Consider the following 15,915-nt stretch of genomic DNA (forward strand, 5'->3'; position numbering starts at 1 on the left):
AGTGTTTTGGAACTTTGAAGTATGGCTTCACTAGGTAGGTCATCATATTTAATTTTTCCTTTTGTTTAGGCAGCCCAATGATCATGTTTTAAGTTTGTAAGAAACTAACAAACAAACACCAACAGCTTTAGAGCAAATTTGGTACAATTTGGTACAGCAAATCAAGATACAAAATTAAAACTGTTTATGGTTATAATTAATGTTTTTCTTCTATGAAGACTAGTTACTTTATTTTATCAGTGCGGTTTAATTTAATATTATCCTATTAGAAACCTTGGTTTCTTTATAGGCTGTACTAAAGAAACATATATGAATAGGTTTTCGTTCTCAGGCTTTTCCACGTTGATGGTAATGCTCGCCGGAGGAGAGCACGATTTCACCGAGCTTTGGGGTAGAACCGGTGGTTACAATGATCCAAGTAGTAACAAACACACATTGCCATTGCAAGACATAGTTCCGAATGGGAATTTCCGCAGTGCTATTGTTGACAACTGGACAAACGCACAATTTGATACGGTATTTCGCATTTTGGCGAACCACTTACAGTATAACTTAATTTCAAGATAAGTGTGAACTATTCAAACGTCCAATATGTTTCATTTTATAAACATATTTTGAATCTCATCAATAATCAAATGCATTTTCCAGCATGATACGTTCAAAGCAACGACCAACGTAGAAATAGCTAACACTTCTATTACATGCATTTTTTATCATTCAAATTGAATTTTATGATAAACGACACAGGGCGGTTTGATTTACGTATGTCGAAATGAACAGACACACAATACTGTAGGGTTATATGTCATGTTTTACAAAATGTTCTTATTTGAAACCTATATCGTCAAATGCATTATATATATATATATATATATATATATATATATATATATATATATATATATATATATATATATATATATATATATATATATATATATATATATATATATATATATATATATATAACCCGTCTCAAAAATCTACCGAGACCACTTAAGTATATTAATTAGATGTAACTGGTATAACTATATCTTGAAATGTTAAAAAACAACAACAAGGTATTGACATTAACAGCTAGAATTGTTCACAGATTGTCGTGAGTGGTACAAACATGTACGGTGACGTGTTTTGGGAAATGGGTTTCAACTTCACGGGTACAACTCAGAGTCTTACGTCCTGGATGACCGCATCGAATGTGAAGTATTCAACGCATGGTGACATTGCGAATATTCAGATTATATGGAGGTATTGTAGATGATAGTTGTACATATTACACGACCATTTTTAAAACGTTCATGATACACACAATACAGAACAACATTCACGTTGTAGTAATAACAGTATGCAAGTCTAAAAAATGCGACGGTCAGAATTAACACATAATTAATGATTGTTTGTAAAAATGAATAAACGACATAAATTCATCATTTGAATACCACCAGGGGTTACGTTTGTTTCAGTGTCTCTAACTATAACGTAAGAGTGACAACCATGACAGACACAGAATTGAATTGGTTCGCCGTTACATCGGCTCACACTTCATATAATGGAATGCCAAAAATGTTTGCACCCAGAAAAGCAAATACGGCATTTACCAAACCAACAGTTAACGACGGTAAATAAATACATGAATAATATAAATAAATAAATAAATACATAAATAAATAGATGAATGAATAAATAAATAAATAAATAAATAAATAAATAAATAAATAAATAAATATATATATATATATATATATATATATATATATATATATATATATATATATATACACAGGTGGCTAGCGTGTGGCTACGATATTAATTAGTGAAAACATCATTTTGAATGATAAATAATCATATTATAACGGAAAATCAACTTTTCTGAAAAATAAAATTTCTCTATCAAATATAAATATATATATATATATATAATATATATATATATATATATATATATATATATATATATATATATATATGTAACAAGGTATTCAACTCGATTTCACCCGAAAACAGGGTGCATCGCTTTAAACAGTCATTACTTCGACAATTTTGCAACGATTGTCACGAACCCGGTCTTATTCAACGCAGAGATGAATTTCCTTCTGGAAATGCCTGGAAATCATGTTATATGTCTACACATGCTGGGTTAAATTTTAAGAAATAAAACGATACACAATTCGCTTGACCCAGTTGACACCGATCAGACAAAATTCATGAATGAAAACTCCAGTTGTAAAGACACACCTTCGCATTGGACCAATGAAATCACTCGTGTGTTTAAAATGTCAGTAAGTTGAAATGTATGTAAACAAAGGTTTCAAACGGCGCTGGATAGTTAGTTTTGATGCATAATGCAACGGCAAGCACGGTAAGAATGTTTTTTCATACGTTTTATTGAATTATAATATCGAGGTCCGTAAACATTGCAGGGAAAATGCCTTTTACTCCGTGAAGATTTCAGTTTGAGATACTGTCTGATCGGTGCCAACTGGGTCAAGCGAATTGTGTATCGTTATATTTCTTAAAATTTGACCCAGCATGTGTTGAAATATAACAAGATTTATATATTTCCAGAAAGGAAATTCATGTCTGCGTTGAATAAGACCGGGTTCGTGAAAATCGCTTCAAAATTGTTGAAGTAATGGCAGTTTAAAGCGAAGCACCCTACTTTCGGGTGATTTCGAGTTGAATACCTTGTTATATATATATTTGATAGTGAATTGTGTTTGAGAAAAGCTGATTTTTCGATATAATATGAGTATTTATTAGTTAAAATGTTTTCACTAATTAATATCATAGCCACACGCTAACCACCTGTGTAAATAAACAGATGACATCGTTTATCGTTTTCTTAATACTTATGAAATAAACGGCATAGTACATAGAAGTACATAGATGTAACACATTCTTCTTTGAACATTAGGATATCTCGGATGCTGGGCCAGATCTGAACTCGAAATTATCCCCGGAAATTTTACGCACATATCGATGACTTCCAGCATGTGCGTGAATTATTGCTGGGCAAGATCGTCTGTCGCTTACATTTCGGTAAACCGGTCCTGTATAACAAAGTTGTAATTTAAAATAATTTACTCTACACACACACATATATATTAAATTCGTTGTCGCAACGATTGTATCATGCCACATTACCGAGCTATGCGTCGATTAATCAAGTTCATGCAGGCAACGTTTTATGGAGCCAAATTGCGTTGCCGTGTAACGTTATGATTTTATCACGGTCGAATTATTTGTCCGTTCAATGTGCTTTCATGCAAGGTTACTTTCCATCAGAGTAGATTATTTTACATGCAAAGCGACTCTTAATCAAGGTGCAGTGATTGTCCATAAAAATCGACGTCCAAAAAGAACATTTTATTTATACACTTTATGTTTATAATGTTACACCTATACATGAAATGAAGGCGTAAATTGAAATAACAGTGTCTTTCATACATGAATGCGATTGTGACGTTACGAACGCAACATATTGGCACTTGCTTAAAACTCTTTACATATTTTGATATATTTTTTAAATATTGTGTATACTTGATTGAACAATGCCTCTTAGCTTAAATGAAATAACACGTTTTACCTTTTACATTGATTCTCCACGAAATGTCAAGTTTAAACAAGGACCATTCGGCTACGTGTTATCACCATTGTATATGGAACGCCATTACTGACTTCATATGACTGCTGTCGTTGTTTGCAGTACATTAATCATTATTTTCAGTGGAATATACATTATGCGTTGTGCAATTCTCTTTACGTTCGGTACATTCGTCATTTTATGCAGTAGTTAAAGCATTACGCGAAGTAGCAACAACATTATGTTCTGCCCAAACTTCTTGACGTTATGTACATTCAACATTATGTGTAGTAGTTTTATCATTATGCGCTGTGCAAACGTCTTAAATTCGGTACATTCGTCATTACGTGCAGCAGTTACACCATTAAGTGCAGTAGTAACAACATAACGTGCTGTGCAAACTTCTTTTCGTTCGGTACATTCGTCATTTTTTATGTGTAGCGCATAATGATAAAACTACTACACATAATGTCGAAATTACGGAACGTCAAGAAGTTTGGACAGAACATAATGTTGTTACTACTTCGCGTAATGCTTTAACTACTGCATATAATGACGAATGTACCGAACGTAAAGAAAATTGCACAAAGCACACTGTATATTCCACTGAAAATAATGATTAATGTACTTCAAACAACGACACCAGTCATATGAAGTCAGTAATGGCGTTCCATAATTGTAACTGATCATTTTTATCTTATGGGCAGCGCTCTGTGAAAAGGGGCATTAATTCATGTGCGTAAAGCGTCGTCCAATATTAGCCAGTGCAGTCCGCGGGCAAATCTGGGACGACACTTTACGCACATGCATTAAACCCCTCATCCACAGAGCACGGCCCATATAAGCAGTTTATAAAACAAGAACCTTTGTTTAAAATCTTACTTTTAATTTAGAAAGTGTGTGTTATTTGTGTTTCATCTATAAAATGAGGATATATGAACCCTTATTTTCTATGCAGACAAGTTTTTTACAATTTAAATGTAATGAATTAAGTCACATTGAGAGTGCAAATAAATCTACATATCTCAGACTGATAACTAAATGATGTTATGCTTACAGCAAATAGCCGATTGCGTCTGTGCCAATGTACTCAATGAACAGCCAGTGGACGTTCCTACACAATGTACGGAGTTTTGTGCAGACTGGCTCAGCCCATGCGGCGGTTCGACCAGTACTTACGGCAGTGCTTATCACGTACAAGGTGCGAACAAATTATACTATCCGTCAATTTGTATTGTCAAAATGTATTATTTATCATGCAAAATAGTAGGTGAATTAATGATTACAAATTATTTTAATGTAAGCTTCATTATCATTTATCAAGTTTTGATGTAGTTATTCATAGATGGTTAGTGTGTGGCTATGATATAAATTAGAAAAACCATCATTTTGGCTGAAATATAATTAAAGTATAACGAAAAATAAACTTCTTTGAACAAAAAGTTCGTTGGTCACGCGAGTTGAATATTTTTTTTAATTTGGCACAGCATTTGTTAAAATGTAACAAGATAGGTACACTTCCAGAAAGAAAATGCATTTTGTTTATGGAAATCGCTGCACAACTAATTAAGTTATGTTTGTTCAAAGCGATGCACCCTGTTTTCGAGTGATTTTGAGTTGAATACCTTGTTATATATATGTGTGATAGCAAACTTTCCTTTCAGAGAAGTTGAATTTTCGTTATAATTTGATCATTTTTCGTATTTTTCAATAATTAATATCATAGCCACACGCTTTTTAATAATTAATATTATAGCCACACGCTAACCACCTGTGTAGTTATTATTTATATAGCGCGAACATTTTTCGGTTATACAAACGCTTAATTGCGTACACGCTTCCGGAAGCTTTTACTTTGAATATTATATATTAAGTTTAATGATTTCCCTAATTGTTATGCATGTATGTATATTACAAGATAAGTATTGATTTTAAGCATCAAAGGGCGTCGGGAATTTCAGTGTAAAAGGCACTCAATGAAGTTACATGAGACCATTTTTTTTCTGCTGTAAATATATTGGCCGATTATTTTTAACAAAATAGAAAAAGATACTGGTATAACCATTATCTATAATTTTGTGTTATAATCCCCAAATAACCATTATTTATGATGTTGTGTTATAACCCCCAAATAATCATTATCTATGATTTTGTGTTGTAATCACCAAATATTTCATAGTTCATTTTATTTACATTGGTTTCCTTTGTTTACTGGCATCCGTGTGCAGTTTGCATTAATGGAACAGAACTGTGTAGGTTTTAAAAAATCTGCTTCATCTTGTAAGCGTAATTTCATATTTTTCTCAACTTCAAGGGGAGATGATTCTGAACTTATTCTTACGTTGCTCATCTACGATAGGGGTTGAGTACTGATTAATATGAAAACACTGTAAAAGTTTGAAATAAAATTGAATGAAAACTGTAAATTGCAAAAAAAGCTGCATTTTACAATACTTTGAAATTCAGTTAAAGATCATAATAGATTTATTGCTCCGATATTCATCATTGTCAATAGGGTTCGAGTAATACTGATATAAAAAAACTTAACAAGTTTGGAAAGATTCAGACGAAAGTTGTGAAATCTTTTAAACAATTGGAAATTGTTTATTTTGTCAAATTTAATAGAAAAAAATTCTGGACTTATTGTCCCGATGTTTCTCATTTTTAATGAGGTAAAAATGCTCATTAATATGAAGACACTGTAAGTTTGAAAAAAAAATCTGATACAAAATGTTGACAAAATCACCTACCACAAGCAGTTTTTCACTTTTATTTTTAAATTCAAAGAGACATAACTCTGGACTTATGGTCCGATATTGCTCATATAGAGAGTTTGGGTTGGGTCCTCATTGTTAAAAAACCTGTGCAAGTTTGGGAACAATCGGATGAAAATTTTGGACTTCGAACAACGATTTCAAAATTTCTCAAATTCTAATGAAGATAACTATGGACGTAATGGTCGGATAATGCTAAAGGGCCCATACCACCTGGATAGTAATACGTGTCGCGCTTCGCGCTCTATATGTGGTTCTTAAAAAAAACTCCGAGGAGTGCTTGACTCTGGGGAAACGGGTTGCTGGGACACAGCTCCTCTTTGATAAGCGGCTGCTTCCTTTATCGCAACTCATTGTTACAATCAATAATACGTGTCGCGCTTCGCGCTCTATATGTGGTAGGGATAGAACTTAGGGCCTTTGATAGACAACCATAAAAATACATGGATAATAGATGTGTTGTTTGCATGTATTTGTTAATATAAAAACACGTGTATTTTTTTATAAGATATTTAAGTGATGTAAAAAATTTTAATTAACGTTGTCACCACGCGGCATCCATTAATTTTAATATAAATGTCTTATTGTAGTAAAATGGATTTTAAAATGTCTATATGAAATAAAGCTTTATTATATTTATTAACCTGACCCTAAAAAATGTCAGCCGCCGAACTGTTCCGTTCGTGCCGGAACCCGGGATTGAACAGGAGGCCTTAAGATGATTGTTGCGTAAACAACTTCAGTCTAACGCTCTCCCAACTGAGCTATTCCCACTGACATCGTTTAAGTACTGCTATTTGGTGAAGTTGTGTATAGCGATCGTTATTATATGTCTATTAATAAACTAATACATTGTACGTTTTCGTACCACTCCGCCTTCCAATAAACTTGCTTGCGCTATAGGTCGTCAAATATCGTACTACATTGATTCTGCACTAAATAAGCAAATTAGGAAAACCACAAAATAAATATATATTGATTATGTTTTGTTTTTATACAAAACCAGAAAGTTTCGCGTATTTGCCCAGTCCCTGTGATCTTTCCCCTGTGATCAGTTATGGATCAGTTATTAATTAAAACAATTAGCTTTGCATTATTGGCAATAAATGTTGTAATAAATGTAATAGGCATAAATGCAGTACTTATTTACACTAATTTACACAAAAAATCACCACTATGGAAGATATTCTTAAAACAAAAATATATACATTGATCCGTAAAATAACTTCTCCTCCCATAAGCGAAAATAATGCATTACATACTAGTCGCCGCTCTCCAGAGCGACGCCAATTATTATTATGTGCATTTTCATGTCCAGTACCATGTTTGATGTTTGAAGCTTTTTGGTTTCTCTGTAATACTTATCTGGTGGGGCAAAATCATGTCAGTTAAGATGATTATATAGTCGTGAAACACATTTGATATATTATTGGTTTGTCATTGTCCTCTAATATGATAATAGGTGCTACCTAATTTACGGGCAAATGCTTGGATATTTGATTACCATGTATTGTAGCAGATACATCGAAATTATTGTGTACACAACATTACAAGACTTTAAAAAAAGAAATTCATCCAAAGCATAAAATTACATTTTTTGCTTGATGATAAAAGTGTTTAATATCAACCAAGCTTTAGGATCTTATATCTTATTATTGCGTGCTTGTCTAGCCTCTGTTATTCCAAGCTGGTTTAGTGGCTTCAGCGTAGTTGATATGGTGTCCGCTTAGCGACTGTGGTGTCTTGGTATTGATCCCTAAGTGTGAGTTTTCTTTAGATTACCCTTAAGACCCAAGTACTGATCTTAGCCAGGAAACAGTTTGTTTCATTAAATGTCTCAATTCTATTAAATCTTGCTAAATTTGTTGATTCTAGCATAAACTGAACTAACATAAAATAATGCGATTTGTAGATTCAATTTTGATTATCAATGTATACTTATGTGGAACGGAAGGATAGCGTACTTGTTTTGCAATTGAAATATGTCATAAATACAGGCATCTGAAAGAATTTTACTTTCCATGGCAAAGTAGTGTCGCTTAGTTGAAATTTTGTTGCCACTAAACAACAAGCCATTGTGTAGCAATGCATAAATAACTGTCTAAACTGCATACAATTAGTTTGTAAGCAAACAAACAAAATGTTATATCATCTAGATTTTTATGCTTTTGATAGGGTGGAATATAGCAGTTGAACTGTCAGTTCGTCTTTCTGTCTGTCTTTGCGTCCGTCCGAAAACTTTAACATTGGCCATAACTTTTGCAATATTGAAGATAGCAACTTGATATTTGGCATGCATACATGTGTATCTCATAGAGTTGCACATTTTGAGTGGTGAAAGGTCAAGGTCATCCTTCAAGGTCAAAGGTCAAAAAACAAAATCAAAGGGAGTAACAAACTTTAAAGGGAGATATTTTCTATTTTATATCATTTTGCAGGTACAGATCATTTTCACAAGGGAAGTCATATTTTTTAAAGGGATATAACATTTTTTGTTATTCAAAGCCCCCCTAGGGGACATTGTGTTTCTGACAAACGCATCCCTTGTTTATTTATACATTTAAGTAACACATAAAACAAACATAGATGTATCAGTAATCATAAGAGCTTATTTAATAATGATTGTCTTTTTATGCTTAGCTGCTAGCAGAAGTATGTCAAAGATGTTAATATATTTAGTACATACATATACAAAGGTATATGGTAATGTTTGGATATTAAAACACGTTAATCACTTATTTGCATGTATACGAATAGTAACAAAATAAATCAATACTAAAACACTGTTATTAACTTACAAGAATATTTAGGTACATGTACTAACAAAGTGATGTTATCTTTTGAAAAACTGTGAAATCAATGGCTGATGTATCATAAACCATTAATACATGCGCGAACAATAAGTATAATACAGAACAGTATTCAATTTGTTTAAATCAATATCATATAAAATTGTATTACCTTTTTAAAAATACAAAATGCTGGTTTTGAACAAGCGTTTACAAATTTGATGCTACTGTTTAGAATTACACTGTCTTACTAAAATGATCAAAACACAGTGTTTTACATACTTAGTTTTTTATTGCTAGTTTAACATTGATTTGCATGCATTGGTGGACAAGCAGACTACGGGTGATTCGTATTTCTTCAACATGTTAATTGCCTTCTAATTGTTAATTTAACAACACTTTGACAATGTTTGAACATCTGATCTTCATAACAACGTAGCTGATTTTTGTGTACAGACAGACATATCGAGAATCTTCACAGTTCTATAAAAGTTCACATATGTTCCATCCAAGAAATTCAATGAACAAGATCAACATGGATTGTATCTTTCTTCCTTGGAAACTTTGATGTGAAGGATTCACTCATTTGTTGACTTCTGGAAACTGTCAGTTTTGCTCTTGAAATAGAATGGCTTGTGTGATGCCCAGCTCTTGGCAGAACAGCTTCTAAAAACGGAAAACGAAAAACCAACACAAAATTAAATCTTAAAATTTTATAAATGATGCAGACAATTGTTAATGTCCTGTTTTATTGTGGGTGCTGGCTTCGAACAATCCGGAAGATTTGTTACGAAAGATTTTGGTACGAAAATCCAACGGTATTAGATTTTTTTGGTTTTAGGCCTTAACTTTATAGTGATATGTAACCTTTTGGGATATCGGCAAAGTGCGAGCAGATGAGGTGTAAATAAGTTTAAAATTAGCTAAAATACTAACACGTTAAATCGGAATATCGTTAAATTTTGTGAATAAACGTGTTTCTGATTGGATAACAACCACAACTTATCAGAATATTGCTCATGATCACACGTAAAACTGCTTTCTGAGAGCGAATGGAAAATGCGTCACGAATTCTGTCAAGTAAACAGCAGGGTGGTTTTATTGAAATACCGCGAGAATACTGCGAGAATACTGCGAGAATACAGATGCCGATAATAATATTTCGAAAAAAAATGATTTTTTAATCAATCGTTTGTCAGGATAATAATAACAATATGATATCGAAACGATCAAAGCAAATAAATTCGAAAGAAATCGGGATTCAGGCAATACATTTTGGACGGGTTATGATGCTGAAATTGTGTGTGGAAAAGACTGCCACAATTTGTAGTGAACCAGTCTATGGCTTATACCCACTTAAGCCCGTGAAAAAGGAAACAGGAAGCGTAAACAAACGGGGATGGAAAATGTATATGTAGCGGAGAAAAACATATAATGCGAGAATATTAAGCGCGATTCGCAACACAATAATTATGTCATTTGTATACGTTTTCCTTAGGTATGAATTTACATGTGACTTAGCATTTGTCAAAGTGTTTTTGTTTTTTTCAAGGACATAAATAGCAACACGAAAATATATGTCGCGTAACGAATTTTTTTAGATGCATCCCTTGTCTATGTTTATGTCCAAATTTTCCATATGTATGAAGCGATCAACGCCCGTATACTTTTTTATCACGAACAAACATAAGCTTTTGAACATCAGTTCAGTTCCGTTTGCACAGATATGCATCACTTTGAAATTGGTTAACAACTTTGAAAATATTTACCGCATTAAAATTTATCCTGGAATCACGCAGAAAGGACATCGTCACAGTCGGATGTATAATTAAAAGATAATTGTCAGTCCCGCATAGTATTCTGTAAATTGATTGTGTTGTATTTTCTGTAATTTATTGTGAAAACAATGGCGCATGCGGATAGTGATGAAAAAGCTAGTGGTCTATGTTTATGTGGAGTTCATTTTGGGAGGAGGAATGAACTGATTAATGATGATGAATGAACTGGTGAATACAATAAGTGTTTTAATTAAGTTGTAAAGAAGTCATTTAAAAAAAATCACTTTTATGATGTCATTGTATATGTCTGTAATCGGCGTCTGTCCTCGTACGTTGTGCACAGCGAGTTGTTAGTCGTCAGCTCTCAGTTTGTTATTAGAAAATGCACGTGTAGCTCTATCTAGAATAAGGCTGGCCAGGATGTCTATCTTGACAACATTTAGGCCATGTTTGAAGCTGAGTGAAGTGGGATAAATAATTCTATCTTACCTTGGAAAAGTCAGACTTGTTAACACCCCTCCATGATAATAACGATACACCATGAAAAGGATTTTTGTTATTGGAAGTTATCATGCGGCCTTTTCAAAAAAAGATTCTTTAGACATAGATTTTTCCGCGAGCTTGTCTCGATTTATGCTTTGTTTGGTGAAACATTCGTATACAATTCAGTTTCGTTTTAGTTTGGAGCTTCTTTGTTTCCTTGCTTTAAATTGACATCAATTATTGTAATGGAAATTGCAAATATATATATTGTTTTCACTATATCTAGATTGTTTCTTGATCGGATAAACAAAAAATCGTGAATTAAGTAAATGATAATGAATTGCATGTCGAAGTTGATTTTTGTTTCAGGCCCAAAGTTGCCCGGCGAGTTGACTCCTATCGAGATGTATAACAAAAACTATTTGTCCAGCGACAACATTATCCTGGTATATCAATTAAACACGTTTAGTATACTTGTATATTGTAACAAATCGATTAAATAAGTTTTTAGTATTAAAATGATGCTGTTCTTGACTTTTATTTATATGTAAACTTAATACCATAAACTTACTCAGAAACAGTGTGCGTATATAAAGTGTGCATATATAAACTGAAACACATAACACGACTGAATGATGTTAAAAACGTTGTTAAATCAAAACAAACAATTCCAACAAACAATAATCTATATCCTTGGGTCATGTAAGAACAAGCAACTTGGAGAAGAAACAATGCCCGTACAAGCGCTTGCAAGTGTTTACGCAACATAGATTTTCTTGAAATAGTATTTGTTTGAAATTAACTTGGGGATTGGATATGTTACTTAAATACTTTCGTTGAGTACGAACTGATGATGTTCATAATGTTTTATATATTTATGACAGTTCATTTAATAAATAAAACAAGCAACACCATACGATATATCGATGATATATATGTTTAGTTTTGCACATTTATAGATAGATGAAGCTCAGATCAATTTCGGGACCGGTCCCCACATTATTACAAACATCGGAGTGCAGCATGAAAGCCTCTCACTTTTTGACGTTGCTTATAGCGATGATAACTGCAGTACTGCTACAGAGAAAAGCACCTTAATTATTATTTCTGGCACTGTACGTATATGATATACATTCATTAAATGATACTTTAAATACAACTATCATCACCACCACTACTACAACTGCAACTACTATTACTACTACTACTACTATTACTACTACTACTACTTCTACTACTACTACTACTACTACTACTACTACTACTACTACTACTACGACTACTACTACTACTACTACTACTACTACTACTACTACTACTACTACTACTACTACTACTACTACTACTACTACTACTACTACTTCTACTACTACTTCTACTTCTACTTTTATTACTTCTATTACTTCCACACTACTACTACTTCTTATACTAAGAGCTATAAGCTCACAGTCCGCTTAAAATTCGATTCTGTTGCCGTTAAATACATTTAACTTTTAAATTGTAACACTATTTGCGCAACTTAATGACTAAAACTACCGAATGGTTTCAGAACTTTGCAACAGATAACATCCTTTACAATGTGTCCAGTCTGCGAGTAGGTTGCATTCGCCTTTATGTCTCAGTGGTTATTGCTGCATTTCCGGTAACAGTTCGTCTTTACGGAGTAGAAGGTAGATACTATTTCGAAAAATGAAATTAAACATGCAATGACAACGATCATACTCTGTGTTACATGAACTTCTTACAATAGTTCTCAGTGGGTTAAATTATTTTGATGTATGCAATATTACAAATGCAACCATATACTACAGCAGTATTGGTGTCTGATGAAAGTTGAATATAATAAATAATTTTCAGTAATGGTAATAAGTGTAACTTACATGAAGTGAACTAATAGGCTGATATGATTATGTACATTTAGGGATTTGCCAATTAGATTTCGTTTTATGTAAATATGGTTATCATGTTTTAGATACCAATTATGTTGAGGTTGCTGTCATGGTTATTCAAGGAATATCGACAGTGCAAAGTATGTTTTTTTCATCAGTGTGCTTCGTTTGTAAAATCAGATAAGATTTAATTATTACATTTTATTTCGAAAACCAATAGAAAGTAAAACGTGCACTTTTTACGAACGATCCAGTACGCCGTGTATTGAAGTTATGTTTACAATTGTGCTTTTATCATCATTTTTATTTGTTCATCGCAATTCGGATTTGTAGTTATAAACATACAATAAGATAACGTGAGTCTGACATATGTTTGTAGAAACTGCTACAACCACCACCACAACAACTTCTAAAACAGTGTCTCCAACAACAACAGGGCCACCGACAACAACGGAGCCACCGACAACAACAGAGCCCCCGACAACAACAGTTCCATCGACAACAACAGTTCCCCCGACAACAACAGTTCCCCAGACAACAACAGTTCCACCGACAACAACAGTCCCCCCGACAACAACAGTTCCACCGACAACAACAGAGCCGCCGACAACAACAGTGACGTATGCATCAACAACTACCCTGTCAACAACCTCCGTGACGATATCGACCGATCAACAATCTACAGAGACTGCTACAACACCTGACATGTGTTATTGCCCGTGTAACATTTCCCTGTTCCAACTTAACATGACTGCGGAAGAGCTACAAGTAAGATGAGCAATGCGATACACGTTATTGTATAATCATAGAAAAAAATGTAATATTTCACAACCAGCGACTTTTCTAATCAACAAACTAAATTTGGGTTATTCTGCGACAAACCATGTGCTGATCCTAATGTTGTGAAAAATAGCCTGGACATTCCAAGATATTTGTCGGTAAAATGCATGTCTTAAAACGCGCAATTTAATAAATTTTGAAAAACAAATACTTCCTACGAGGTTAAGTGTAGAAAAATTATATAAGGAATACAAAATGCTATTTTATTGCTCAACAAATGCTTAAGTTTGATTAATTATGGATTCATTTTGCATTTAATGATATTATAGCTTTTAGCAATTTAGCAAAAAAAATATCTGCGATTTTTAATTAGCCGACTTCATTTTAAATTGTTTGGTGTGTTGAAGTCAGGGATAATATCAGTTGATATTCAACTGAGTTCGATAAGTATACTCATTTCAAAACTGTGTAGGTATAATGTAATGCTATCATCTACGCGTAAACACAAATTCAAGGCAGGTGGTTATATTTGCACGTTTTATTCATTCTTAGGAAAGGATCTTGCAGATTCAAAAACGCCTGTCGGTGAATGTATCGCAACTCTCTTCGACGATAAGAAAGCTAACCAGTGCGAAGGACGAACGCCCTTCAGCAATAAGCATCGGTTCCATGGGTGTACTTGTGCTGGTGTTGTTGTTCGCATCCATTATCTTCATCGACTCTGCGATGTTGTACAGGGACCTGAAAATGTTTTTTAATAATCTTCGGAACTTCGTGTGCTGCAAGCGAACACTTTCTAACTGACTTTTTTTTCATTTCTGTAACTACCTTTGGATCTTTTTAATCCCAGTTATTATCAGTTCTTTAGTGTTTTGTAAGTATTGTATGTTATTCCCTATTTTGAAGGCAACTGGCGCCTATGTATACGAGTTTCTCTTGACGTCTCCTGAGTTTCATATTTCGTATCTTTCTGATATGAATATTCTCAAAATATAAGACTCATGCTGTACAAAAAAACTTAACAAACGGGAGTATACTTACTCTTGGTGAAATGTGTAGCGTATTTAAAAGCATTCCAAATGTTAAATCAGGTATTCTACCGCATCAATAAATAGGTTTCAATACAAGTGTGAGGTTGAACGCTCTGAAACCGGTTGAAACCCCAAATGCCTTGCGTTTACCGTTCCAATGCGTTGACCCAAGCTGTATTCTTGTATGTGTGGATGTTGTCTCGTATTGGACCAACAAATTGTATATAATGAAAATGCAATACTGCTCCAGCAGCTGGAGTTTCACTTTTTTATATTCAATGAGCCCAATTAAAACAATATTTACAACAACAGAATAACGTGTAAAACACGATATTCCAGCGCAACTGTATTCATGCCGTACAGTTGATGTCAAGAAGGCACTCAGTTTAAGTTATAATGTACTAGAACCGTCATGTCACAATAATAATTATATCTGATTTACACACTAGACTTAAAATAATTTATTTAGCGTTTCTCTTATATTTAATGAAGGCTCGTAAATATACAAAAATAACAACAAATGAGGTTCAATTTTTTTCAATTGTCTTTATTTTTTCTTTATAATATATCATACATAAATTGTAGCATGTTTTTGGTAGAGCAATAAATAATTAAAAAGTATTGTAGTTTTGTGTTGGTTCCGAATGCTTTTAATAATGCACTTTTAATTTACTAGCTGCGCTGATTAATGAAAAAAATCGTTCACTTAGTGATGCAAGCATGAAACTTGGCATACATTACCTTTAGGTACCCCTTTCTTCAAAAAGCACGTTAGCCACTTGAAAAATCGAAATGGCGGCATTTTTTC

At 33.3% G+C, this 15,915-nt stretch overlaps 1 protein-coding gene across 1 annotated transcript; it reads left to right on the plus strand.

Annotated features, from left to right (window-relative positions):
• The first annotated feature begins 336 nt into the window (after positions 1–336).
• Positions 337–15,686, plus strand: LOC127847718 (uncharacterized). Its single transcript, XM_052379813.1, has 11 exons — positions 337–516; positions 1,094–1,248; positions 1,464–1,618; positions 2,915–3,039; positions 4,643–4,784; positions 11,777–11,853; positions 12,367–12,522; positions 12,957–13,077; positions 13,380–13,436; positions 13,676–14,064; positions 14,629–15,686. Exons 1-11 carry the CDS (start codon positions 346–348, stop codon positions 14,878–14,880), a joined length of 1,800 nt encoding a protein of 599 aa, XP_052235773.1. The 5' UTR covers positions 337–345; the 3' UTR covers positions 14,881–15,686.
• Positions 15,687–15,915: the final 229 nt, after the last annotated feature.

The sequence above is a fragment of the Dreissena polymorpha genome, chromosome 10 (genome assembly GCF_020536995.1).
Source record: "Dreissena polymorpha isolate Duluth1 chromosome 10, UMN_Dpol_1.0, whole genome shotgun sequence".
In the NCBI taxonomy this organism is placed as follows: domain Eukaryota; kingdom Metazoa; phylum Mollusca; class Bivalvia; order Myida; family Dreissenidae; genus Dreissena; species Dreissena polymorpha.

Bases quoted from the DNA above. Each gene is read 5' to 3' on its own strand.
- LOC127847718 (XM_052379813.1), top strand. From the start codon at position 346: ATGGTAATGCTCGCCGGAGGAGAGCACGATTTCACCGAGCTTTGGGGT. The intron at 1,249-1,463 runs GTATTGTAGATG...CGTTTGTTTCAG, and splicing joins AATATTCAGATTATATGGAG to TGTCTCTAACTATAACGTAA. The intron at 13,078-13,379 runs GTAGATACTATT...ATCATGTTTTAG, and splicing joins TCGTCTTTACGGAGTAGAAG to ATACCAATTATGTTGAGGTT.